Genomic DNA, 25,493 nt, shown 5'->3' with positions numbered 1-25,493 from the left:
CTGATAGCATGGGAACAAAAAAATTACTAACAAAGCATGGATGTGTGATTTTGCAGAGGTAGTAATAAATTAGAATAAGGAAAATATTTTTCTGCAAAACTATGCTGAACAACTGTTCTTATAGATACAGCAATACATTCCAGCATGCTGCAGTTCTGCATTTATTGCAGTATGTTCAAATTATACACATTTTTAATTAGCTTTAATGAATAACCAAAAATATATTCTTTTTTAATTCTATGACTAGGCAATCAATAATTGTATTTCTCTCTCAAAGAATGAATACACTTCAAGAGAGCTGTTTTGTAAGCAGGAATTTATGATGATTTTCTATAAAAGTTAGTAATGAAACTCTTGGTTTCTGATTCATCTTATGTAATTTAAAGAACAAAATGGATCTGACACTGCATGCAGCATAACAAAAAATTTTATGATAGTTATAAATATTATACGCCAGACAGACCCCATTTTTTTGAATTATACAGGAGAATTTGCACTATGCCTGCTTGTACTGCAGATGATGACAAATATTGCTCTAACTCCCATACCTCCCACTGCAAAGATGTCCTCCATCTCCATTATAAAATGTGTTTTAAGAACTGTAAAATATACAAGTATTTCACTCGTCTGGATTTATTTACAGCGAGCTACTTCAAGGTTTCTAAAGTCAGTTCTCTCAAACTCACTACAAAAGAAAAATTTTAAATCTCTTTTTCACGTACAGAACAAAATGTCTGCCTTCCCAGCCAGGCTCACAGAAGAGGGTTTGGAGGCAGATCCCCCTCACACAAGTTCCTTTATCTCCAGACAGCCAGAGGCTGGGCAGATAAAGCAATAGGTCAGCCAAAAACATACATAACACCTTCACAGCAGGAGGGGAACCTTTATAATCACATTCACCCAATTCTTGCTATTTACAAGGAAGAGGTACATACTGTACCAAAAATGTTCCCAAAGGGAAAAATTAGGAGACAGTTACTTCCAGTAGAAGCACAAAGCCCTTCCTCCAAACAGGCTTTGCACTGTCTTAGCTGATGCCTTTAGCAGCATTTCCAATCCCACAAGTGCAGAAACACAGGGCAACCCACCCCCACTTCACAGAATGTCAAACTGCTCTGTTCTGCACACTCATGCAACAAAACACCTCTGGGTGTATCTACCTGTAAAACACATGGCCCACTTCTCACCTGAACAGGAGAACCATACAGCTAGGCTGCCTGTACCAGATTGCTTGTTCCACCTTGTTCCATTGGGCTGTGCAATCCCAGAGTACGCTTGTCCTGTGCCTCTCTCCCGGCTAGTGAAGGTTTTTTAAGTTTTTCTAAGCCTTCTGATGCTTACATTCTTGTGAAAAACTTTCTCACTCACTTTATGTAAATAACTCATGGTTTTGCATTCTTTTATGGAGGAGGAGGAGAAATTTGATGCACTGTTAGTCTGTCCAGTGTCATTGGAGAGGTGGCACTGCCACCCTCCAATCCACAGTCACATTTGGAAATCTATAAATGTCGGAGTCAGAAATTAAAAGCCCTCTTTTTTACCTTGGGAGAGCTGCATGTCTGTGTCATGTTATTTTGTGTCCTTTAGTGACAAGTGAGCAAGAAGAACCTGCAATGCCTTACTGTAAGAATTGCCCCAGAAGTGCTTACTGGAGGCACAGCTGTGCCCACATGACTGCTTCTTACAGGCACTGCTTCTTCCTGCCTCATCTGGGCTGAAGAGCAGTGAATTTACAGCCCTGCTCTAAAAGCTGTGACATGGCTGCTTACTAAGCCATCCCTAACCCAGAGCCCAGGGCTACAGGTAGGCCACGTGCTAATTGGTATCCCAGGAATGTTCTGAGTCTCAACAGGACCACACACAGTAGCCAGATTAACAGTGTGCGAGAACAGAAAAGGTAAAAATCCCCACAGTTTAGAAGAAAAACACAAAACCAGATGAAACTTGGTGCAGCTTTCCAATGTTATTGCCTTACCCCCTGTCTCCCCAGAGGGAGCTTAGACTCTTGCATTCCCTAATGTCTTTTGGAGCTTTTTACACATGTGTATGCAATTTTCCAAAGCCAAATGGGAGGAAAATGAAGCAAAGCAAGAACTTTTACCCCATGGCATAACAATGACACCTGGATGACACATAGATACCACACCAAAGCATTTGACCACTGAGGAGATGCAAAGACACCTGTTAGTCTATTTGGCATCAGTGCTGGAACAATGTCCTGTGCATGGACCTTTCCTGGAAGGTACTGGCCACTGTGAAAACAGGTTTGATAAAGGAAAGGGACCGAGCCTGGGGTTGTGGAGAAGAACCATCTCCAGAGGATTCAGTCTCTCCTGCCTCATCCCAGGACAACCTCTCTGCAGGAGTTTGCCTGAGCCTCTACTCCAGCACTAAGCTCCCATGAGCTCTCACCTCCTGCTCCCTACTCCCAAGACACTGCACCACCCATTGCCTTTTCTGATTACCTTTCCTGACAGCTTCCCCAGTTCCCTGTGCTGGGCAAAATGCATGGCCATGATGAACCAATGACAGTGTTCTGCTTCCCAGCCTTCCCTCCTCCCTTACCACCACAATCCAGTGATCCCACACTGATCTTATCAAGGAACTGCATGTGTTCAGGAAGGAGGGGAGAGGCTCAGTTCCAGACGTGTATATCAGCTCCATCTACCTCTCTGCTTCCCTGCAAACGGTAGGTTCCTTCTCCCTGTTCTCTTACCCAGCCACTGTAGCTCCTTTGTGTCTCAATCCCACATCACTCTGCACCCTGCAAGCATCTGCCTGTCCCACACCTGGCTCACCCTACCCTCGCTGCTGAGGCTTGTTTCCTGCTGGAGCCATGATCTATGGCTCTGAGGCTCCTCCCAGTTCTCCATCCCTGCTTCAGTACAAACCAGATGTGACTAAGGTACAAGTGTCCACCCTATTGAATTGGATGATCAAGCAGGAAAGAGGTTCCAATTCCTTCTCCACCAGGAGCAATAGTTCTCATCTCTGTTAAACATCAATAAACTTGCAAGTAAGAGATCAGTAAAGAATGCCTTCATAGAGAAAAGATTCAATTACTTAGTACCCAATACAGACTCCAGTCCTCAAGGTTAAGGGCTTTCTTGTGAATTGTATGGTGTCTAATTATTTCCAGCCTCTGACTGAGACATCTCCTACAGTTCAGACATGACTAATGACTCTCTTCATCCTCACTACCCACCCCAGCTCTACCTCAGTACTTGCTCTCTTATTCATTTTCTGATATTTAACAAGAGTATATGCTATGTTCTTAGTTTAATTCTCCATAAAAGTCTTTTAATCAGAAAATTCAAATATTTTGCAATGAAAGTCTTTGTAATCCTGATAGTTCCCAGCAAACTGTCCTGTTCCTCCCAGGAGGAGGAGGAGGAGAACTCTCCCAGGAGGAGAACTCTTTGCAGTATATTTTCCACGAGACAGAAACTTGTCTCAGAGCTCATGGAAGACTGAGGCCACCAGACTGGACAGTGAAGAGACTGGAGGAGCCTGAAATGAGACTCAGTGCCCATCTCCACCAAGCTGAGAGGCAGCCAGGAAGAGCAGATGGGGTGCTGGTGCCCAGTCTCAGTGCTGGTGCATTTGCCTGCACACAGCACCTCCTACCACGGCTCAGGGCTGTGATTTGGGCAGAAGGGCCTGCTCAGGACTGACTTGGGACGTGCTTGGTATAGGCAAAATATTCAGAGAGTAACACATAAAAGGTGGCTCACAAAGTGCAGTGCTTAGCAGGCTTCTGACTTGACCCATGAGGTGAATATTCCATATGTAACAAAAGATGCAGCCAGTGCTGACACAAAGGCAAGATCTTGTCTGCATTCAATTTCACACCGTGTGATAACACCACAGCCTTCATGAAAAGTCTTGCCATCATTTCTGACATTAAAAAAAAACCTCTAAGATGTTTGTCTTATCATTCCTGGAAACAGATAAACTGTTTTATCTGGCATTACAAAATAAAATAAAGAAAAAAATACTCAGCCTAAGGCAAAGAATTGGCATGGAAACTCTTAGCCCAAACACTAAAAGTTTGGCAAAGCAGTGAGGAATTGAAAACTGAGTAATGTCTGCTGCTGGTGCTCCCAGACCCACCTACAATGTTCACAAGGGAGGCGTGCACTGTATTAGCTGTGCCAAAGATAAAGCAATGTGTCTTTCCAGAAAAAATAAATTCTTAGTTTCCCAGTAGGTTAAAGAAAAGAAAAGGAAAAAATGCAGACAATCCACATTCAGGGACTGTGAGAACAACAACAAAATCTTGGTGGATTTAAAACATGAGCAAACCAGCTGTAATACCTTCATAAGAATAGATTCACATTCTGAATCAAGGTCACACTGCTACACGTGAACACAGCACAAGCTAGTTCCTTGCAAAATGTGTCAGTTAAAAAAAGTAAATACATTCCATAACCAAGGTTTTGATTTTATACTAAAATAAAAAAGAGCATTCCTAATTGGGTCTGGTTCAAATAACCTCTGTGTTTCCTAAAAATATGCTCAGTAACTGTTTGGTTATTTGAGCTGGCACAATGGTGAGTTAGCCCACTCACAATCAGAAAATAGGAAAGTCAGTCACAGCTTTCTAATTCAATTGGATATTCTCTCAGAAGTAAAATATTTCAGTTTGCAATTTGTATAAAAAATATTTTTACCTAAAAGCTATGAAAGGATTAAGTGAAAATAAAACATGTCTCACTCCTGCCTTTCAGAAAAAGCCCATGGCAAATGTTCCACACACTTAAGTAGAACTGGTTGGGTTTCCTAATCCATCAATAGCTGAATTTTGTATCTGTCTTCCACCGATAAAATGTTCACATTCAAGACATAAAAGCAAATGGGTCAAAAACCTGCAGTATGTGGAGCCTCAGATATTTCCCCCTTCAAAAAGTGTTTGATATCACAGACAGAAAAAAAAAGCTTTGGAAATTGTCAGAAAGAGAAAGATAATATCAAACACAAGTCAGGATTTTCATGAATGAAATCCTTACTCTTTGAAAAACAGAAGAGTCTAAGGTTACCTCTCTAAGTTATTAGTTCTTCCAATAAATAATAAACCTTTTATAGTAAATTTGACATCTTCTTATAAGATACATATAATTCTGGCAGACAAAAGTGCTATCTGAGTATAATAAAATCTCTAGCTGACGACTGCTGTTAAAAGTCCATATGCCAGATAAACATGGGCATTGCACAACCCTCATTTGCTGTGAATGAGCCAGGATGGATTCTGCCAGCAGTGTCATGGTGCTCTGACACATGTGCCCAGACAAGTCACTCACAATACCCAAGGCTTCTAATACCTGTGAAGAGCAGTGTGTGAGCAGCCAGCCAGCCTCCCCACAGCCAGCTCTCTGAAAAGAGAGCTCTTCCAAAAAATCTGAGAAGATGGCATCTGTCATGCACTGAACTTCATAAAAAAATATGGCTCTGGGAGTTTCTTCTCATTTTAGAATGTTTTAATACCAAGTGTTAAGGTCTTTATGAATCTTCCAGTTTTTCCCATCATACATGGAAGATCCATTGTAAGCCAATCTCTCCACAAACTCAAATTAGCTTTTCCAGGTAAAACCATTCCCAAAGGCCCAGCTCTCCCATGATGTCTAGTACTTATCATCCACACGTAAAGACTGTTTGCTCTTTTGCTCATCCCCTTCTGTCTTTGTCCCTATCCCTCTGTAACTTTTCCATCACAGCTTTGCTTGGGTATTGCTTGAATTTGTCTTCGAGGAAGGATAAAGATGAAACATGATGTTGTAAGCAAGACACTGGAAGAACTTTAATGAGATTTCATATCCTGAGTTCACCACAGCTTTTCTGTGTGGCTGGAAGAGAAGCATTAATATAAACGAAATCCAAGTTTCACTGGAGTAACAGCAACCCCTCCTCACTAATTTTCCCTCAAGGCCTTCTCCAGTGAATTTCCACATCTCTGAGGTTTCTTTCCTTTTCATCAGAACAGTCAGTGTAGCCTGCAGCTGCTACAGGCAAGGGAGCTGGCTCTTACCTAATCCAGTGGGACAGGATCTTTTCATAGATCTCACTGTAATGATTTCAAACAATTTCACTATTAGTAAATTCAACATATAAATATGACCTGTGAGTAGATAAGTATGTACAGAATTGTTTGCATTTGATACATGCCCTTGTTTCCAGCCCTTGAATTTCACTTTTCTCCTGAAGATCTGATCCTGCAAATACTCAAATGCAAGAAAAATTTAATATGTGATCAACCATGACAGTATCTATGGGACTATTCAAAGGACTCCTGGCTGACCTGCACATGGCTGGATTGTGTGTAGGTAACACAAGGAAATATATATATTTCACATGCTCAGCTACTGATACAGCTTTTAATGTGCTCTAGGAACTGAAGAGGTAAGCTTATACAGACTTATTCATTCTATCAAGAGACTGATAATTTCTCAGATGATCCGCAAAGTACCAAATATGATCATCTGAATTAGGTAGCAGTCCAGGAATATTGATTTTTAATTGGCCTAGATAGGCTTCAACCTGAAATACATTAACTGTAGTCTGCCTGCAATAGGCTACTGATAGCCTGAAATCTCTAAGTTGGCATTTCACTGTTAATGAGCTAGACAGTGCATGTTTGGCATCCAGAAGTATCCTGGAGTCCCTAAATAGCTTGTGATTTTTGTGTTGGCTCTGTTGGTTTTAAGATCATTAGGTACTGTAAACAACATACAAGCAAACACATTAACTACAATGTGCTAAGAAACAGTTCTAGCACACAGAGAAAATGACTGCCTTCAAGGCTAGGAAAAAACATCTCTGGCATGAAGCAGTGACTGCTGGTCATGGAATTTTACAAAGTGTTTTAGTATCTGTCCCTTTTTCAACCACAAGAAGACAGCAGACTTTCTAATGCATTTTAACAGCAATGCCATTTTTAGGAATATATTAAATAATTAACACTAGTGTACATGCTGTAATTTGCTAAATGCTTTTCAGCTGTACAGAGACACAGTTCTTTCCAAAACAAAACTAAAAATTAGCACCCAAACGCTAATTAGCAGACTAGAAGACACATTCTTCTGACCTTCTGTCAGATAAAGCTTTCTTCACTGCTTGTGCTGCATCCCTCTTCCTGTGGCTTACAGTTCAACCATTTAGCTCACTTCTTGTTTTCTACAGAAAATGAATTTGTTTTCTATGTCATAGCATTTTTCTCTTTCTAGCACTAGCACATTTAAAAAAAAAAGTTTATATAATGCTCTATTTGCATTTTTAATATGTTTTGTTTATTTTAAAAACCAAGAGCTGAGCCTGCACATTACTGATGCAGAAAGCATAGTAATGGAAAAACAAGCCCTTATTTGTCAGCTGAAATAATGTGTGCATTCAACCAATTTTTTCCTTTTAAATTAGAAATTAGAAAGTTAAATGTACATGCTAAAATAAGCTAAAACAAAAAGAGGAGGTGACTAGTGCACTAATCTCCATTTAGCTGGATACCTAAACTTCACATCATTGTTGTGGGACCTGGATGTTTAGCTCTAGGAGAATACTTTGAAATTCAGGATTTTAGTATTAATTTAATTTCCAACGGAATCCTTGAGTTAGGTAAGTGATGAAGAGATATTTAAAAAAAAGAAAACACCAGTGACCTTAAAAACTGTTAAATTTTATAACAATCTTAGGTCAGACGTAGTCTTGATTCTTTGTTTAGTAATTCACAGGTAAATGTCTAATTTACACATGAAATTCACATGAATTCACAGTAATTCACATGAAATCCCTTGTCTTCAATAACATTTTAATGTTAATTTCATAGCTTGCATTCTTGTAAAATGTTGGAACTTTTATCAAGTCATCTTCAAATGGTTGGCTTTTTGACATGTTTGCACAAGTCCTCAATGAATATCATTCACCTTCACATATATACAGGATATATATCCATGGAGATAATAGGTGGAAAGTTCACTAACATATGTACATGATTATATCAATCAATTTAAAATACTTACATTTAAGCAATTAAATAATACTAGTATGTAGTGCAACAATCTCAGTGCAACAATTCTTGCACTTTTACACTAAATGTAACAGAAGCTACAGCCCTAAAAATAAAATGCTTGGTCTTATGAAGACAGAAATAAAAAATTTTACTCGCTTGCTGATAGTTTGACTCAGAAGTCATGGGATGCATACAAAATCTGATTTTCAAAACCTATGGGAAAGGCAGTAGAACAGGCAACTGTGATGAGGCCTTTGAGAGAGTAGTGCTTCCAGCTCTGCAGTCCATGGTGGACTGAATCATCCTCCTTAGTGCATTGAAACAAAAAAAAGTAAAAAGATAAAAAACGAGGAAAGAGGAAGGGAAATGGAAAAAGAAAAGCCAACTAGATAGCCCAAATGTTAGCACTTATCTTGATTGTGCTCAGTACTGGTGGTTTTTGCATCAGGCCACTTCTTTATTGGGTATGTCCATTTTCCTCTTACGTATCAAGGAAACATTTGGGCTTTCACTGTGAAACAAAAGCTACTAGTGAAAGTGCACTTTCACTAGTAACAAAACTAAATGCTACAGATTATTTACAAAAGTAAATAAAAAGGACCTTAAAAAAAATATATATATATATGGGAAAGAGCATTCAGAAGTGGAGTCATTGCCAGGCAATGGCCAGAGACTAACCTAATTCTCTGGAAGTCTTTACCTGTGCTTTAGATGTGATTCTTTTATGGCAAAAAAATGACTTGAACCATTCATTTCATTGTAGATTCTAAAAGGAATTTATAAACCAACAGATGTCTCTTGCCAGCTGTATTTGGTAAAAAAGCAGAAGTGAAATCAAATGGCTTTCCTGCAAGTTACAAATACATAGACGGAAGCAGAATAAATTTTAGTCTCAAACTCCTTTCTTAAAAGAAGTTTTGGGCTTACACTCTTTCATCTTGGAGCATATAAAGAACATTAGGAGATCTACTTTCATGCAACATTGTTTCTTGGATAAGAAGACACATTTAATTTTCATCCGACCCAATTCAGCAGCAGCCAGGGCAGAAAAAAATCCTATATTCCAGAGGGCTTCCCACTTTGCTTCAGCCTCATTTTTCCCCCAACTGGCCTACGAGCCCCTGCTGACAATGCTGGCTTTGCTCATGCTGAAAACTAGTGCAGGGCAGGGGATGCCTGATGGGTACATCGAATTGAAAACCCCTTTTTCCAATAAATTGCTGTTTTTTTCAAATAGTGTTGTTCCCATCTGTGTAACAGTTTTTATTCTGCGTGTTTAAAAGTAAACCTGGAAAGACTTTGTAACTAGGCTTAAATACTCACTAATTAACTATAACTAGGCTTATATATCCACCTCTAATTATTGCATGATTAAAATAATAATGGTAGGCTTTTCTGACTAATCAAAGAAAAATGAATGTTTAACTGAACATTTCACAAATGTTTCATATCAATCAGCAAATAAAAACCACTTAAATTTCTATTGCAGTATTTACTTGTGTTACTGAGAGCTCTTTAAGGCAACAATGAATATAACAAACCCATTTATTTACAGCATATTTGCTCTCACTAGGATGGAAGTGTGCACAGGGAAACAGAAAATGTTCTCTGGGATGTCTTAATAAAAACCTATGTAAATAGTTGGGAAAACAAGAACAGCAGCATATCACAGCAGCAAACTTCTAAAAAAACCTAAATTGTTGCTGGTGGAGTTTTCCCCTATTTAAATAGACAGGTGAAAATTCCCCTTTAGGACAGTGCATGCAGAGCATGCATGGTTTCTGGAAGAAAATTATTGTACAGGCTGGCTTCCAAAAATACTGTGGCTATAATAAAAAATTAGATACCAAGTATGTGAATAACAATAGCTGAAATCCCTAAAAATAATTAGATTAATTTGACAATTTTATGAATGCAAGATAAGTATTATCCTTTTATTAGTGCTCTGACCACTGAGGATGCAGTTTTATGAACAGCTTTCCAGTAGCACCTGGATCTGTGAAGTGACTTCTCTGAGGTTGCTGGATAATTTTCCAGATTATATTTAAGTGGATTAAACCCCCAACCCAGCTCATCAGTCACCCACAGTAAACAAGTATTTATACAGGGAAAAACCTAAGGGGAGAGAAAGTAAATAAAGATGAAAAGACAGATTTTCTACTGGCATAAAGTACAGCTTCTCTTTCCTTTATTTTTCTTAGAGAAGCCCAGATTCCTGTATAATTGCATTCTTTTTAGTGCTGGAGAACTAAAAAATCACAGCAAAGGAACCAGACTTGCAATAACAACGTGGGCAGGTGTGGCATTGAAGTGTTCAGACTTCTCACCTAATAATCTCTCCAAAAAATAAAATTTAACTCTAGAAAGACATACCAGTTAATGCAGCCTTATGGTAACCTGCTGTATGGCTCAGATAATCTATTTGAAATCTGAAGTGATAGATAAGACCTCAACTTGTCACATCTTCCCCTGCAGGTAAGTGAAGAAAAAAACAGAACTCACCATTATTCACCAGGACATGGAGTGGACAATTCCTTGCTCTAAACTGCTGCACAAATTGCCGTATAGACTTCATGGAAGCCAAATCACAGTATAAAAACTCCACTGGGAGAGGAAATAAACACAAAGAGAGTTAAGTCAATTACAATGATGTAAAAACACATAGACATCAACAAGCACTCCTGTGATAACTTCACTAATAGAGTAACAGTTTTTAAAAAACCCCAGACTTTTCAAAATCCTGGCTGAAGCTGGTTTCAGATTCTTTAATTCTCCTTCTTCCCTTCATTTCTATTTTTAAACTATTGATTCTTCACAGAGCAAATATAGGAAAAGTGGCTGTCAGGAGGGGAAGGAGGGCATCAAACAAAGTAAATATGCACCAGTCCTACTGTTCTTACTACTGCTACCACTTAAGAGGAGCTAGAGTGCTGCAACACTGAGATGATCAGGATATGGCACCTGGAAATCAAATGGGGAGAGGAGAAGGCACATCAGACACTGCAAGGTTTCCCTGTGCTCCTGATGAAAACATGTTGTCCTTTGTTTTTAACCCAAGGTTATCTGCTAAGTACATGTGGTTGGAACAGATTATAAACACTTTATTGCCAGAAGGAGAGATGATCAGCAGCACACCCTGACCACAGCAATTCCACTGATCACTACAAGCAAATAGAGCACAAGTAATGCTGTGGCTCCGATGGGCATCCAGACCATTTGGTATCCAGGTCACCTGGGAGCAAAACCCAGCCACGAAATGCCATTTAAATGTGGGTAAGAGTCGTGCTGGCCCTTGGCTTTGGAAATGGCAGTGTGATTTGAGAGGAACAGAGCTCACACGAATATTGTGGGTGGCATCCTGCCTATGCTGCTGATGTCAGTCAAAGGGCAGGGTGGCAGGGGGCTGAAAATCCAACTGCACCAACAAGATTGCTCAAGGGGCAGGGTGTCAGTCTTAAAATATATTTGGTACCAGTATGTCTCAATTGCCAAGAAAACACATATCAAACAGGTATCAATCCTTTTGTCCAAAGAGTTACTCAGCCGTTGACCTGCACTAGAGTTCTAGAAAATTAATTAGTCAAAATAAAAAATATTACTTAAATCCCCCAACAGCTTTAAACCCATCAGGTCTTAAAATTCTCCTACTGCAGTTGTTCAGCTTTCAACCCTAGGCTCTCACAGCACTGCCTCATTGATTGCTTTGCCTTGCATGAAGCCATGACCAGAGTTACGAAGTGAAAAGAAGCACTGCCCCCTGCCAACAGCAGTAGCTGTCCCCACACAAATAATCCAAATTCTTTAAAAGCTCTGCAAAGGGAAAAAGAAAGAAAATTATGACCTTGTCCAACTGTTTTAGCCTTTAAAGAAAGTATATATTGCATGCCAGGCTTTTGCTTTGTTTCAGCATTAGCTATGCTTTAAGAAAGAGAATATGATGCTCTGCCACAGATATTAGTCTCTCTTCTGGTTTCCTACTTCATCCTAGTCTTCTTCTGGTCACTGTGGGAGCCCAAGTCAGCCAACTGTTGTCAACTCCACCCTGCCAAGACACTAAGGCTCTGAGGTGGATTTGCTTGAACCTCCTCCATAAAGTGACTTTTCCAAGGAAAAGCAAAAGGTGTTTCAAATTGAGAAAGTCAAACAATGCTGAGCAACCTTCCGTGGCTATGTCCATCAGAGAGAAAGGCAAAGGCTGTACAAAGCCTCTCCTGTAGTTCACTCTGTCCTAGCAGGGTGAGTCCTTACTGTCCTGTTTCGTTTCACTGAGCTCCCAGATCTCCCAAGCTGTGGCAACCTCTGCACAGATGCTGTCTCCAGGATGGTTTTGGCCACCACATCAAAGGACGGGGGTTTCAGAGGCTCACCATGTTTTCCCCCCTCCCTGCTTCCCTCCCTCCTCCTGGCCCCAGGGCTGCTGCTCTGTGCTCCACAGAAAGGAGCAGCCACCCCCTTCCTTGCACAAGGGTTCCCCCACCTCCTCTTATGAAAGAATCAGCCTTTGAAAGCAGGGGAAATTAAAGAGACACAGTTCTTCAAAAATGCCTTTCTGATAGGAGGATTAAACTGTTGGATAAATAGGCTCCAGGGCAGGCTGTAACACGAGACCTTTCCTCTTACACTCTTCCCTGGTCCATCAGGGATGTTCATCCTGTCCCTACCAAGGCTCTGAGCTATAATGCCTCTTTACAGCATGTCACTACAGTAAGAGATTAGGAAGGCCTGCAGGCACAACAACCAGATAAATAAAGAAAGATATTCACAACTATTATTTAATTTCTTTCCAGGAGAACAGTTTCTTTAGTTCCCTTAATATGAAGCTTTAATAATCCTTTCCTATCTGGAGCACAGACAGTATTAGTCCTCTGAAATTGTCATAGTGAATGTATATAAATTATTCAGCAGCCTTTTTCATTAAAAAGCAAACAAACAAACAAGAATTCTTAGATTCCAATTATAAGATAATGTAAATACATTTTTTTCAAAGTGGCTCTAAAGTAATACCATTTCAACAACACTGTCCCATGAATAGAAGTGGAAAATTTCTTGATCTTTCTGCAGACCTTTAGGTACTCAGCAATTTTCTTTAATTTCACTGAAGCCTTGCACCTGGAGATGGTAAGGAAATGTAGAAGTTATTAACTTCTGTCAGTGTTGCTCAGGCCTTTCCTCCTGTGGCCTAGTTGCTGCGTAAAACCACATGAATGACACTGTAACTGCTCAGATATCCAAAACCTGGTCCCAATAAATTATTAATATTTAGTGCAACAATAAGTGAAGACCTAGATGAAGATTTATGCTGACTCTGCTGTTCTACTTCATTAGGCAGCTCATCAAGGAAAGAGATTAGGGAAAGCATGACCTGTGTCTTAGGAGGCAGTCACACTGCCAAAAGAGGAGTCACTTTCAATACAAAGATATTTATCCTGATACAGGAGGCATTGGGCCTTCATCAGCTGTGGTATTTCGTGGCACAGTGCAGGCTACGACCACTTCTCCATCACCAGTAAGGACTCTGACAACATTATTGAATCTATTGCCACTACATATGCAAGACAAGCAGACTTTTGAGGATGTCCACTAAGTTAAATTTTAATCTTTTTCCTTATCTGGCCTTGCATTGCCAACAAGAATGGTGGTTAGACAATGTGTGCCAAGAGAGTGCTTTTTAGCCTGACCAACGCAGTCTGATCCTTCCTGATAATTAACTTTTTGCTGCAGCTGTCTGAACTCCCCTCCCTTAATTTTCCAGTTCTGCACAACAAATGCTGTCCTTCATTATGACTCTACAGTGCCCAGACTAATGGCACACTAGGCCAAGGCTATCATTACTAAACTTATTTATTTGCTTACTTGGGAAGCATGTCATCATATTCAGCATTTGTAAAGCACGTGACATCAAAAGATCAGAACGTGCTTCGGACAGGAAAACAAACAAACCAACCAACCCCCAAACTTTTCTCTCTGCTCACAGGGCCAGAGTCCTTGTTGGTGCTCATTCCTGTGTGGCGCTCTTTCCCAGGGAGTCGGATCCGCTGGCGCGGCACCGCGCAGACCAAGGCTCCGTTCCCCTCGAGAAACTGCGCCAAAATGTGGCTCCCAGCCGTGTGCTGACTCACAGGCAGGGCCTTGAGAAGAAACTCGAGTTTCTTCTTTGTCCCATGGTGAGTTTTTTTCTATCAGTATGCTGGAGAATTACAAATTGAGAAGCTAAAAACGATGGTAAATTTTTAGACTATTTTGAAGCGTGCGCAAATATACTAAGAGCAACAATTTTTTTGATGTCTTAGTTAATAAAGACCTGTGTTTAATAATGTGAGCAACTATTTGACCAAACTGGATTGTGAACTAGGAAAGTAAGTAGAATTACTTCAGGGAAGCAAGAATGCCAATGTTTTTCCATATAGGATAGCAAAAAGAAGGTGTGCATTAACAGCAGGAAAACTGAAACATGCACAAAATTCTTGTCTTTTACCACAATAGTGGCCTTTACTAAGGAGTTTACTAATCTTACAAGTTTTCAAAACTACCTAATTCTTTTCATTTTCTGTATGCTATTAAGTACAAAAGTAAAGAGTAGAAGTAACAAACAGAATAAGTTACATACGGAATATCTGCAGCTAATGCTACTGAAATACTCAAATTTCTAACTCTACCCCATTTTATCTCTCCTTTTCCTGTACTACTTGCTTTCAGGTACTTCTGTACTGACAGACATGCCCGTATTTCTTTCTTCACACATGCTGGATGTGTCCCATGTTCTTATCTAAATAATTTTTCCAATGAAAGTAAGTACATCCATAACTGTCAGGCGCTGGCTAAAATTTTCACTCTTAAAAATATTTTTCTATTCTTTTATTGTAATTTGATGACTCAGTTGTCAGAGAGTTATTAGCAAATGAAACACAGAAGGAGCAACATTTCCCAAAAGACAGCCAGAATTATTTATGCTATTAACCACATATGAATAGAAATGTATATGATGGTGCTACAATTGCTGCTTTCCCTAATTGCTTTCTTTCAAACATGTATCTGCCTGGTGCAGCAACTTTTCAGCCACAGGGAATCAGCACAATGTTTTCTGGCTGTGAGGCCCATACAGACCCTACAAAGCCACACTGGCTGCCATGTGTGACACTGCAAAGCACACGTGCAACGCTTGTTCCTGCATTTTACTCCCCTTGCTTGCTTGGTCATGGTAATTAAAATGAGAGAGCCTGAATGAGTGGTATCTGGTAGCTCCTGGAGAGCTTTCTGACACCCTGAGCTCCATGACATCCAGGAGGAGGCCCAGCATCAGGAGAGCCTGACACAGCCCCTGAGTGCTCACACTCCCCTGAGCTTCCCCTTCAGCATCAACTTCCCCATTCCTCTCCTCCTGCTTCTTCACACTATTACCACACCTTTCTTCACATCCACAGTTCCATCCTTTGCTTTCCACACCAGCACAGTTGACTGTGCCTGCACATTTCCTCTGTGTCTGTATCACAGGGCATAAAAAGCATGAAATGGGAATTTCAGCCTGGTATGGACGGAAAATTCAGAAGTAAAAAAACAATGGACAGGTATTTCAGTGAACAGCTGTAACTTCTGAGATGTTTACTGATCATCTGAACACAGGAAAATGCAATGTTATGATTCCCTCAAAGACTACACCACTTAGGCATGGTTTAGATCAGATTAAGATGAGATAAAGCCACCTACCAACTACCACTTTTTATGCATTCAGCTCTAACTCACCATGTTGAGATTTTTATGGACAGCTACAGCTCTGCTTCAGCAGAAATAATAAGTCAAAGTCTACTTGGTTTTAGTACTTATGCCACAGCCATTTTCTATTATGCTTTCAACACCTTTGTGTTAAAAACACATGCAGGGGATACATGCTAAGGAAAGATGCAAGTCTGCCCAGAACTGCAGGGAGCTGAGTCCTGCAGAAGGGATTGCTTTGCCTGTTCCTACTTGCCACCCATCTATCCAGTGTCTGAATGAAGCAGAAGGAAGAGTTACTTCTTCAGCAAGGAACAAGGAATGCTTCCTAGACAAGATAATAAAAAATGGTACTTATTTTAGTCAGGTATTCATCTTCAAAAAAAACATCTCACAGATACATCACATTCTGGTTTCTGTAACTCCACAGAGGGATTATACTTTGGCTTCTGCACAGCAGCAAGAAATGCAGTCCTGCTCATAAACAACTGAGAATCTGAAACAACAACTTAAACAACATGATTCTGAGACTCTGGACAGTGCCATGGGGATGTTAATCAGAAAGGACCCTTGATGAGTCAAAAACCTACCATCTGCTACATGCTGCACTGCAGAGCTAGGGAAGCCCTGTCAGCAAGGTGGCAGGTGAAAATGAAGTGGAGCAAAACTCAGGAAAGAAAGAGCATAAGCTGTGAGGAGAAGACATAAAGCAGCACTGACTGGAGCCTACTTGCCTTTTTCTATCACTCTGTCTTTACTGTGACTGCAAAATGCAAAAGCGGTTCTACACTGCTAACACAAACTTGTGGTTTTTCATTCTGCCAGCTGGGCATGTGCAGCAGCACAAAAAGTCCTCATCTACAAAACATAACTCTTGTTAACAGAATTTTCCTGCATTGTCTGGGACTCACACAAGGGCTGTGATGCAAGTTCTGCTGAGACATGCATAGTGACAGAACACTGCATGCTATTGAGGACAATAAAATGCTTACTGTAAAAGGACTTCTCAGTAAACAAAACCAAACAAAATCCTTCAGGTAAACAAGGCATGCACCAACCAACTGCATAATGAGCATAATGAGAGGCAGCCAACATAAATGCAGCGAGCACAGTGTCTCCTGATTATGCCATGCTCCTGCCTTCATGCACTTGATGACCTCTATGGCCTCTACACCACAAGCACTATATAATCTCCTCCATTCTGTATTAGCAGCCAAGATTCACAGGGGTGAAACATTAAATTGATCAGCACACAAAAAATCCTAGTATGTGCAATCCTACCCATGACACTGGTCGATGCTTAATTCCAGTTTGTGGTTATGATGACAATTTGCAGAATTTTGGCTCCTAGTCCTTCAAATTATTCTAAGCATGTGACCTTGAACCAATGCCTGCTGGGCATTTTATAAGTTCTCCCAGTGTTATTCTGTGGCTTTTATTAGCCTGAATAATTTTGTGGCCCTTTATCAGACCACTGATCTTTCACAGACTATTAGCAGAAATAATAAAGCTTGGGTAACTAGAGAGCAGCTTTACTGCTCAAGCTACACTTGTTATATACCACTGAAGAAGAAGAAAAATGGAAGACATCCATCTGTCAAAGTGTGTGAGTGCAGTGGCACAGATCAAAATAGTGAGCATATTTAAAGATATACCATTTGAGTACTTTTTATATTAGATACAATTTAAGGCAGCCTAGTTTGTCTACAGCCTTTCAGCAGGCAAGCAAGAGCACCCAAATTCAGCTGCTTCTTCTCTGAGTCATCCATTCTAGCACCTCTAAAGGCAGTATAAAGAGATGAACTTCCTGTGCCTAATGTCAGCCTTTGTAAACAGCCTCCATGTGTCATCCTCCAGCCAGTTCAGGGAAACAAGAGCTCTGCATCAGTCTTACAGCATAAAGAAAAAAAACATTAGGCAAATATAAGAATTTTTTTTTCCTTCTTCTTCATGAAAGTTTGAACTTTTTCTGCTCAAAGAGCTACTATAAAATAAAGGCACTTTGTGGTGCTATTTTTTAACCATAGAGCTGCACCCCATTCAACTAAGAGAAATGGGAGAAAATATCTTCATCTGGGAGCTGTTTTCTTTCTCAGAGGTGGAAGAGTAAAATAAAGAAAGGAACTGACTTTCAGAAACTGAACAGTCTGCCTTAGCTACTTCCAGCTTCCATAAGAGAAATGTGTGGCCTAGTACAGTCATCCTTTAATTTGTTACATTCAAGAAACACCCCAGTAGCTCCTGTGGACTGATTAATCAAAATGGACAAAATTTAAGGGAAAGAACAATGTTCCAGTTCCATCACTACCAGCAGCTCCCATTACTGCTAAAATGTCAGCTCATCACAGGAGAGACCCCTGAACAGCCTTGCAAAGCACATTGCCAGAGTAAAATCTCTCTGCTTCACGGGGACAGAAGAGCTCACAGTGAGGTTCTGAAGATTCATCACATAGACTGAAAAGAAGAGGGTTTAGAATACCTTCTTTACTACTATTACCCTCATTGCAGGGGGATTAGTCTGGATGATCTCTAAGAGTCCCTTCCAACCCAAACTATTCTCTGACTCTGTATCTTTTAGAAATATTTTCCTCTTGCTCCCTGGTGAACAGATATTTTATATTTTTTATATTAAATTTCATTGTTGTACTTTATGAATTGTAGATATGTGGTTTTTTTTCTTCTCAGGGGGCATTTACTCCTTAGAATGGCCTAACTCTACACTGTGACTTCTATCCCATTTAAAACCTAAAAATACATGGCACATATGCGATGCACACAACACATTGTCCTCTATTGACACACTCTGTCAGACTGAAACTCAAGTGAAGAGCTTTTTTGGATGTAATACAGAGTCAAGCTGCTAATGAAGATAAAAGTCAACAAGGCTTATACAAGATGACAAAAAGAGAATGTACTTCAGCAAAAGCTAGGAGCATGATTCTTCCTAGAGATTATGCTGAGTCCTCAAGTGATTTAAGCTGGTGCAGTTTTGCCAAGTATACGGAGCTGTCATTTGTTTCCAGTTTCTCAGCTCTGGATTTGCACATTCCCGATGCATCTTGTGTTGCAAAGCTTTAAAGTTAAAATATCAAACCACTTGTACAAGGATGCACACAAGCATATGAAAGAGAGATGGCAAAAAAAAGGGGCAGAGACATTTTGCTGGTAGTCTTCTCCTTCAGAATGTTTTATTAGATGAGTATCCTGACTAAAGCAAGCACCAGCACTCATCTTCAACTGTTTCTGTCTCAACTTGCAGAATTTTTTTTCCTACATGATCAGCTTACTTTTCACAAGAAATTTAAATTTATTTATTTATTCAAATTGTTTTCTCCAAGCTAGCCAAATCCTACCAAATTCAATCCAGCTTCAAATTAGATACCTTGCTCATATCTGTATACCCCTAAATCTTGCTTCCCTCAACCTCTCTAATTTATTTAACTTTTAGTGTGAAAGAAGCCCTCACATTCCCAATGAATACATTTTTTGGAGGGAGAATCAACATGAGCTTCAATGAAAAACAGGCTGTTCAGAAAGTGAGGGGTTTGCTAAAACAGGGCCTTAATTAGGCACTCATAGAGCCATAATGTTTGTAGAACTGACGTTTTGTTTTAGTTGCTACAATAAAAAACCTCCAAATCCAAAAAAGACTGCTTTTGGACTGCAATGGCTCAGTGCTGTTGATACCCCAGTTCCCACAGTAGGACTGAGCTGGGCCACTTGGTCTTTGTTGGTGCAGGTCTGGCTTCTGTCATGGATGTAATAGTCAAGAGATGTGAACTGACTCGTAACTTTCAGTCCTGTAAATTTTACCTGCCATTCTAGATGTAAGTATCAAATGTTTCAATCAAAATTCAGAATGCAACCAGCATGTCCTAGTCTGTCATGCAGGAGTTTCTTTCCACAAGCCAATATCAAGCATACACTTGGAGATCTGACATAAATCACTTCTAGTAGGACGTTTGTTAGTCTCTCTAGATATTTCACAGATAACATCAGATTTTGATTCCTGGCCAGACTTTAATACCAGAGAATCATTATGTGATGGCAAAACAGATCTCCCATTGGCTACAGTTCCTGAAAAGAACATATATTTTCTGAGAATATTTGCTTACCTTTTCAAAACCACGAAAATAAAAAGCTCTGGTGTGAAGAAGCATGTTTGTAATAAGCTTCAGTATTACCGCAAAAACACCTCAGCAAATATTCTGCTTCACACCCTCGGAGGTACCACAGAGAGGCTGATAATGTCTCTGCTTTGTAGTACTTCAAGGATAGAAACCTTGCAGGGTCCAAGAAAATAAAAAAGAGAGGAATAATATTTCTAAGCTCCAGGCAAGAACAACTTGGAGTTGTCAAAAATGCAACATCTAGACATGAGAACTATCCATAAAACATACTTTGACAAAGACTACCTTCCTTTTTCCCAGAGGTTTTCTGCTTTTCCCTCTCATGTCAGTCCTAGCGCTCATGAGGCAAGCTTGAGGGGCTCTCAGATCCCGCTTCAATCTATTTTCTTTCCTTTTGTTTCTCTTTATTTGGAGATACTCTTTGCATGGATAATCAAGTCACTGCTCCCCTGTGGCAGCAGAGGTAGCAAATGTGGCAGAGAGCAACAGGAGCAGGTAGCAGGGGTGGATGAACTGCAAGAGGCCAGTGCTACCCCTTCAGATTTAGGGCCAGGTTAATCACAGCTCACCTGGTTTCACCCAGTGGGGTGTCTGCTCTCCCCTCACACCCTTGCCCCACTTCATTCCACCCACACAGGTCTGCTGGTGCAGCTGCTTCTCCTGGCTCATGCCACTCTATACCTGGGGCGTTACCTGGGCTATGGTAGGGGAATATCAATAATCTTGCAGAGCAATGCTGTCGTCCTTTCCCACTCCTCCAAGAATCAAGATACATAGGCTTACTTCTTCTTTTTCCTCAGATCTGACATGACACTGTTTCTCTTTCATGCTTAAGCAAGCTTAGGTCTGTAGAGGGCTTCTAAGATATGATTCATCTGACCTGTTTCACAAATCTAGTTTAAGATGAGATGAATCATGTCTTACAACTGTTTATTCCTCTCCACAGGCTGCAAAAGAAGCTTGGGGACACTGACTCAGATTAAAACCTCTGCATTACAAACCTCAAAGTTAGTTGATTGCAATCCTAGTGTTCAGTTTCAACTACTAATGAACAAACAGAAAAAGAGGTGAAAAAAATCAGAGAGCAGGGAATGTGTGCAGATGACTCAGTGTTATTCACCATATTCAAGTTTTGGGAAAAAAAAAAAAAAAAAGAGAGTGAGAACTTCCAGAAGAATCTTGCCAAAGGCTCATAGATAGCTGTAACACAAAGAAAATTCATGCTGGAAAAAGATAAGAAGTCTTGCAGGGTGTGTTTAAATTCCTCCCTTATTGTGAATTTCTCTGAAATAACTGTGACTTCTCAACAGAAAATTTGAGATTTGAGTGTTGCACACTCTAATTGACAAACACATCCCAAGAGTCAAAGATCATAAAGATAATTGTAGTGGCTGGTTTTGGTGAAATTGTGTATGCACATGCATGTAACTGAGACTGAGCTTAAGCAAACTGCAAGACATCATAATTTTTACAATAATGACACTATAGCTATGCATCCCAGGTGAGAACTGGCAGCTTTGCTGCTACTCTATAAATCACACACTTCTCACAGCTACTAATCTGTTGCAGAGATCTTTCAGGCTAGCAAAGTGACAAGAAAAAGAAGTGCAGAAGAATAAAAAATGAAAAGAATAGAACCAGTCTCTTGATTGCTGCTTCACAAACTGCCCTGTACACTGGATCCCACCTCCTTTCTCTTCTTACTTCTATAAAAATAGGTATTTCTCTTTTTATTTTTTTAACTAATGTATTCATATTAAAAAGCTTTAGTTTTTTTTTTTTTTTTTTATTTAAGATGGATTAATCTTTAGGAAACTTTAGATCTCACCCCTCACCCCATCCTGTTTTGTTGCTTTGCTATTCTTCTCATCTCACTTCCCTTGCTGCTCCTCCAGAACTTTTAACATGATCACTCTAATGTGGAGTCCCTGCTCAGTAATGGGGCTTTAAAGCAATTATCTTTCATAGCACTTCCCTGCTAATGCTGACCTGGAATTTCAGGCAATGTCAGCCAAAGCTGCTGAGCAAGGAGCCACAGGGTTCTTCTCCTCCATCTCAATGCTCAGTGCTTCTGTTGTTTTCATTCTTCTTGAAGGCAAACTGACGTTTGGACATCAGTATATTTCTTGCCTTTAAAAAATATACATCCTGTGTATTGTTCAGTATTGGCTCATGCTGATAAGTACCTTCATTAGACATGTGGTGAAAATTCTTCCTTTTGTTAGAAAAAACAACAAGCCTGGGAAGGCTAGGTCTGGCTGGAAAAGGTATACTCTTTTGGGAACTATTTAGGAAAGAAACAGATACTTTTAACTGCCTATAACCAACCCCCTTTCTTAAAAAAAAAAAAAAATACTTCTAAACATGCATCTTGGTGGAGATACCAGGTGAACAAAAAGAGGATACTGAAGTCTTTCTCCTATTCAAAAATCCAACTTGTGCATGACAGCCTTTTTCCATTGCCCTTTACACCAGCTCTAGGGAAGGAAATACCTGTACCGGTAAGTCTTTGCATTCCCATTCTGTCTCTGGACTCTATGGAGATACTTCATTAGCTAAACTAATTTTTGAAAGATGTTGGTGAGACAGTTCTCCAGGTCTGAATTTCTCGCCTTCAGGAGGGACACAAGGTATGGATCAACGTGTCAGTTGTACTACAGTGAAGGCAGCCAAGCTCGCTGAATTGGTGAAAAGAGATGTACAGCACAGTTAGACACATAAGAAGTGCATGAATCTATTTCTATGCACACCTGCTCTCTCCTTAGTGGGGAGGAGATCAGCATCAGAATGGTCTGTCTTTTAAAAGGCAATGTCACAGCACTGTTATTTCCCTTTGGTGCACACCCTTTCAGGGAAAAGCCTTTAAGAGAGGTGAGGGAAAAAATGGATTCTCATTAGACTGCTTGTTCCCAAGTATAACTCAATACAGTTAAAATGGATTTTTCCCCATTCTCTAACCTAAGAAAAGTAAATGCAGAAAAACAAGCCTCTTTTAAATTTTGCATCCTCTACAGGGAATTAATAATGTATGAAATTACTCTTCCTACGCTGTCTGATGTATTATTGGCATTTACTTAATGAAAAAGCTAGAAATTCTCCTCACCATAGACTACTATTCCTAATTCAGTGAAAACTGTGATCCTGACACTTTGAAGAAGGGAATTAGAGATCTGCACCTGGCAGGATACTGGATGTGAGAACGTAAAGGTTTTGGATATTGATAAACTTGCATTTTTGGAGAAGATAACCTCACACGCACATATTGGAAAAAAAAAATCAGGTAATAACTTTTATTCATTTGAGCATGAGATTCTAGCAGACAACCTTTAACAGCAGGTCTGGATTTGAATGGTACTGTTTGAATACATTTTGAATTGCTGCAGAGCTCCAGATTAATAGTGCTGCAAGATCAAAAGTCTGTGATGCAAAATTTTAGTGTTGCAAGTCATAACATAAAACCCACACTGCCTGCTTTTAGCAGATTCTCACCCACCAAAGTGCCTCCGTAAGCCTGTGTTTATGGTTCAGCTCTACATCTGTAAAAGGCTGAATTTGGCCTCCAATGCCACAGAAAGCATCCTACAAGCCACCCTGGTGCTAGGAAGGGTGGTGGGTCTCCTTCCTGCCCTCCCTCTCCTATCCAAGAAAGGGCAGAGCAGATGAGCTGATGCCCACCTGGGAAAACATGTCAGCTCTGCCTGAGAAAAAAAGGGGAGGGGGGCTGCTGTGAGACTTGGAGTCAGCCCTGGCATCACTTGAGCTTCCTCTGGTTCCTTCATAGGAGCGACCCAGATTCCCTCAGCTGTTTTTTGGGGGGGGCAAAGTAAATTTGGTTAGCCATGTATAAGCTCTGGAACAGCACATCTCTAATAGGTAGGTAGAGTGCTAATTTAATGGTAAATTATATATTTGGGTTAGCAGCTTGGCTGCTTTGTTGTTTGGTTCTTTCAGACAACTTGGATGGCGGCCATCAGCTCTCTGTGATTTATCTCTGTTTAATTTTTCCACTTTTTCAGACCTTTGGCTGTTGGTAATTCAATTTCTGGCAACTGCAGACCTTCACTCACTATTATAAGTTACACCCCAAGGCAGACACACTGCCATCTGCACTGCAACAGTGGTGGTAGCTAGTGGATGCAGGGAGGCAAGTGTCCAGATGCCACTTGGGCTCTGAAATAGCTTTAATATACAAATGACTGTTTGGATTAGAAATATTATCTAAACCCAAATATGAGCCCCTCAAAAACATTAGGGGGCTCTCCCAAGGGATCACTCCCCTCTGTACCCCACTTTTGCGTTTTGTTTGTCCCAACAGCTTTTATGGATGAGGAAAACTAAGTATTTTATTTTGCTCAGCCTCCAAAACCATCAAAGGAGGAACTAATCCCCACCCAGTCATCCTTCAGACACACTCACTTCACTTCCCACATCTTCCCTGATCCTCTCCTCCCAACCTCCATGCTCTCCAGAAAAAAATTCTTCTTTTGGGAGATTTGAGCTTACAGCAAATCATCAGCTGCTGCTTTCCTGAGAAATCTATATTGTTCCCAGCTACTGGCAGCAGCTCTCCACAGGTGGCAGGCATGGAGTAGTGCCAAAAGGTGCTGCTGCACTTAAGAGCAGGTAGACATTGTCCCCTGTCCAGCAAGCCTGAAAACGATATGAGCCTTGGCCTGAATTAAAATGGGATAATTAAATTATAGGCATAAATTATCTCAAAATCTTTCTAAAAAGCTCAAAAATACATCACCTGTTGTGAGGTGAGAAGACAATTCAGGAATGCCCAGATCAGCACCAGTATAGTCCACCTTTCTGCCCTCCGGTGTGACACAGGGCCTGAGCCCACACTCACTCATTCCTGAGCCAAACCTTTAATTTCTCAATGAGCTATGGCACAGCTTGATGAGCTACTTGCAAGAAACAAGGAAGCTGCTACTTCTCCATGAACTGGTTAACCTGAGATGTAGAAAGCCTGTGTGACCATGGTTACATCTTCCCATCCTCCATGAGGAAGGGGGACTATTGTAAAAGTAGGACCCCCAACGAGGTAGGTAACGATGCATCTGACTCCATTGATATCAGAAGGCTAATTAATTACTTTATGATACTATATCATTCTATACTATATCACACTACATCTAAACTGAATCTGCACAAGCACTCAACTCCACTCAACTGCACAGCATCTTGTGACTGTCAGCTAACAGTCCCGACACACACACGTGGATTCAATTGGTCAGTGAATGAAAACACTCACACCAGAATCCAATGACCAACTCCCTTCAGGTAAACAATCTTCCACCAAGCATTCACCTTGTGCACAACAAGAGGAACAGCAACTGGGATAAGAACTGTTTTTTCTTTCTCTGAGGTTCCTCGCTGCGATTCCCAGAAAATATTCTTGGGAAGTTGTGCCTTGCTTTTCTCTGTGAAGAGAAATGCTGCCACAAGGGACTACAGTGGTTATCCTGCATGATAACCAATGGGGTGGAGTTGCTCATGACACCGCTGATTCTGATCATTATTCCTTTGGTTCTTTTTATGTCTCCTTGGAAAAATATTTCAGTGCACAAAGGGCAGGTTTATTGGCATCTCCTAAGCAGAGAGCCACCTGATATTATCCAGGCAGCGTTTCAGCTGTCTCTACCCAAAGC

At 40.4% G+C, this 25,493-nt stretch overlaps 1 protein-coding gene across 4 annotated transcripts in view; it reads right to left on the bottom strand.

The window, feature by feature from the left end:
* The window catches only part of DHRSX (dehydrogenase/reductase X-linked), a 162,247-nt gene that overhangs the window by 49,688 nt on the left and 87,066 nt on the right, over positions 1-25,493 (bottom strand). For all 4 annotated transcript variants that reach the window (XM_059839365.1, XM_059839367.1, XM_059839364.1 and 1 more), the window contains exon 4: positions 10,502-10,603. In XM_059839365.1, the coding sequence (XP_059695348.1) occupies positions 10,502-10,603 (102 nt within the window). The remainder of the gene's footprint in view (positions 1-10,501; positions 10,604-25,493) is intronic.

This window comes from Haemorhous mexicanus, chromosome 2 (assembly GCF_027477595.1).
Source record: "Haemorhous mexicanus isolate bHaeMex1 chromosome 2, bHaeMex1.pri, whole genome shotgun sequence".
In the NCBI taxonomy this organism is placed as follows: domain Eukaryota; kingdom Metazoa; phylum Chordata; class Aves; order Passeriformes; family Fringillidae; genus Haemorhous; species Haemorhous mexicanus.
This window is presented reverse-complemented; position numbering and strand designations above follow the sequence as displayed.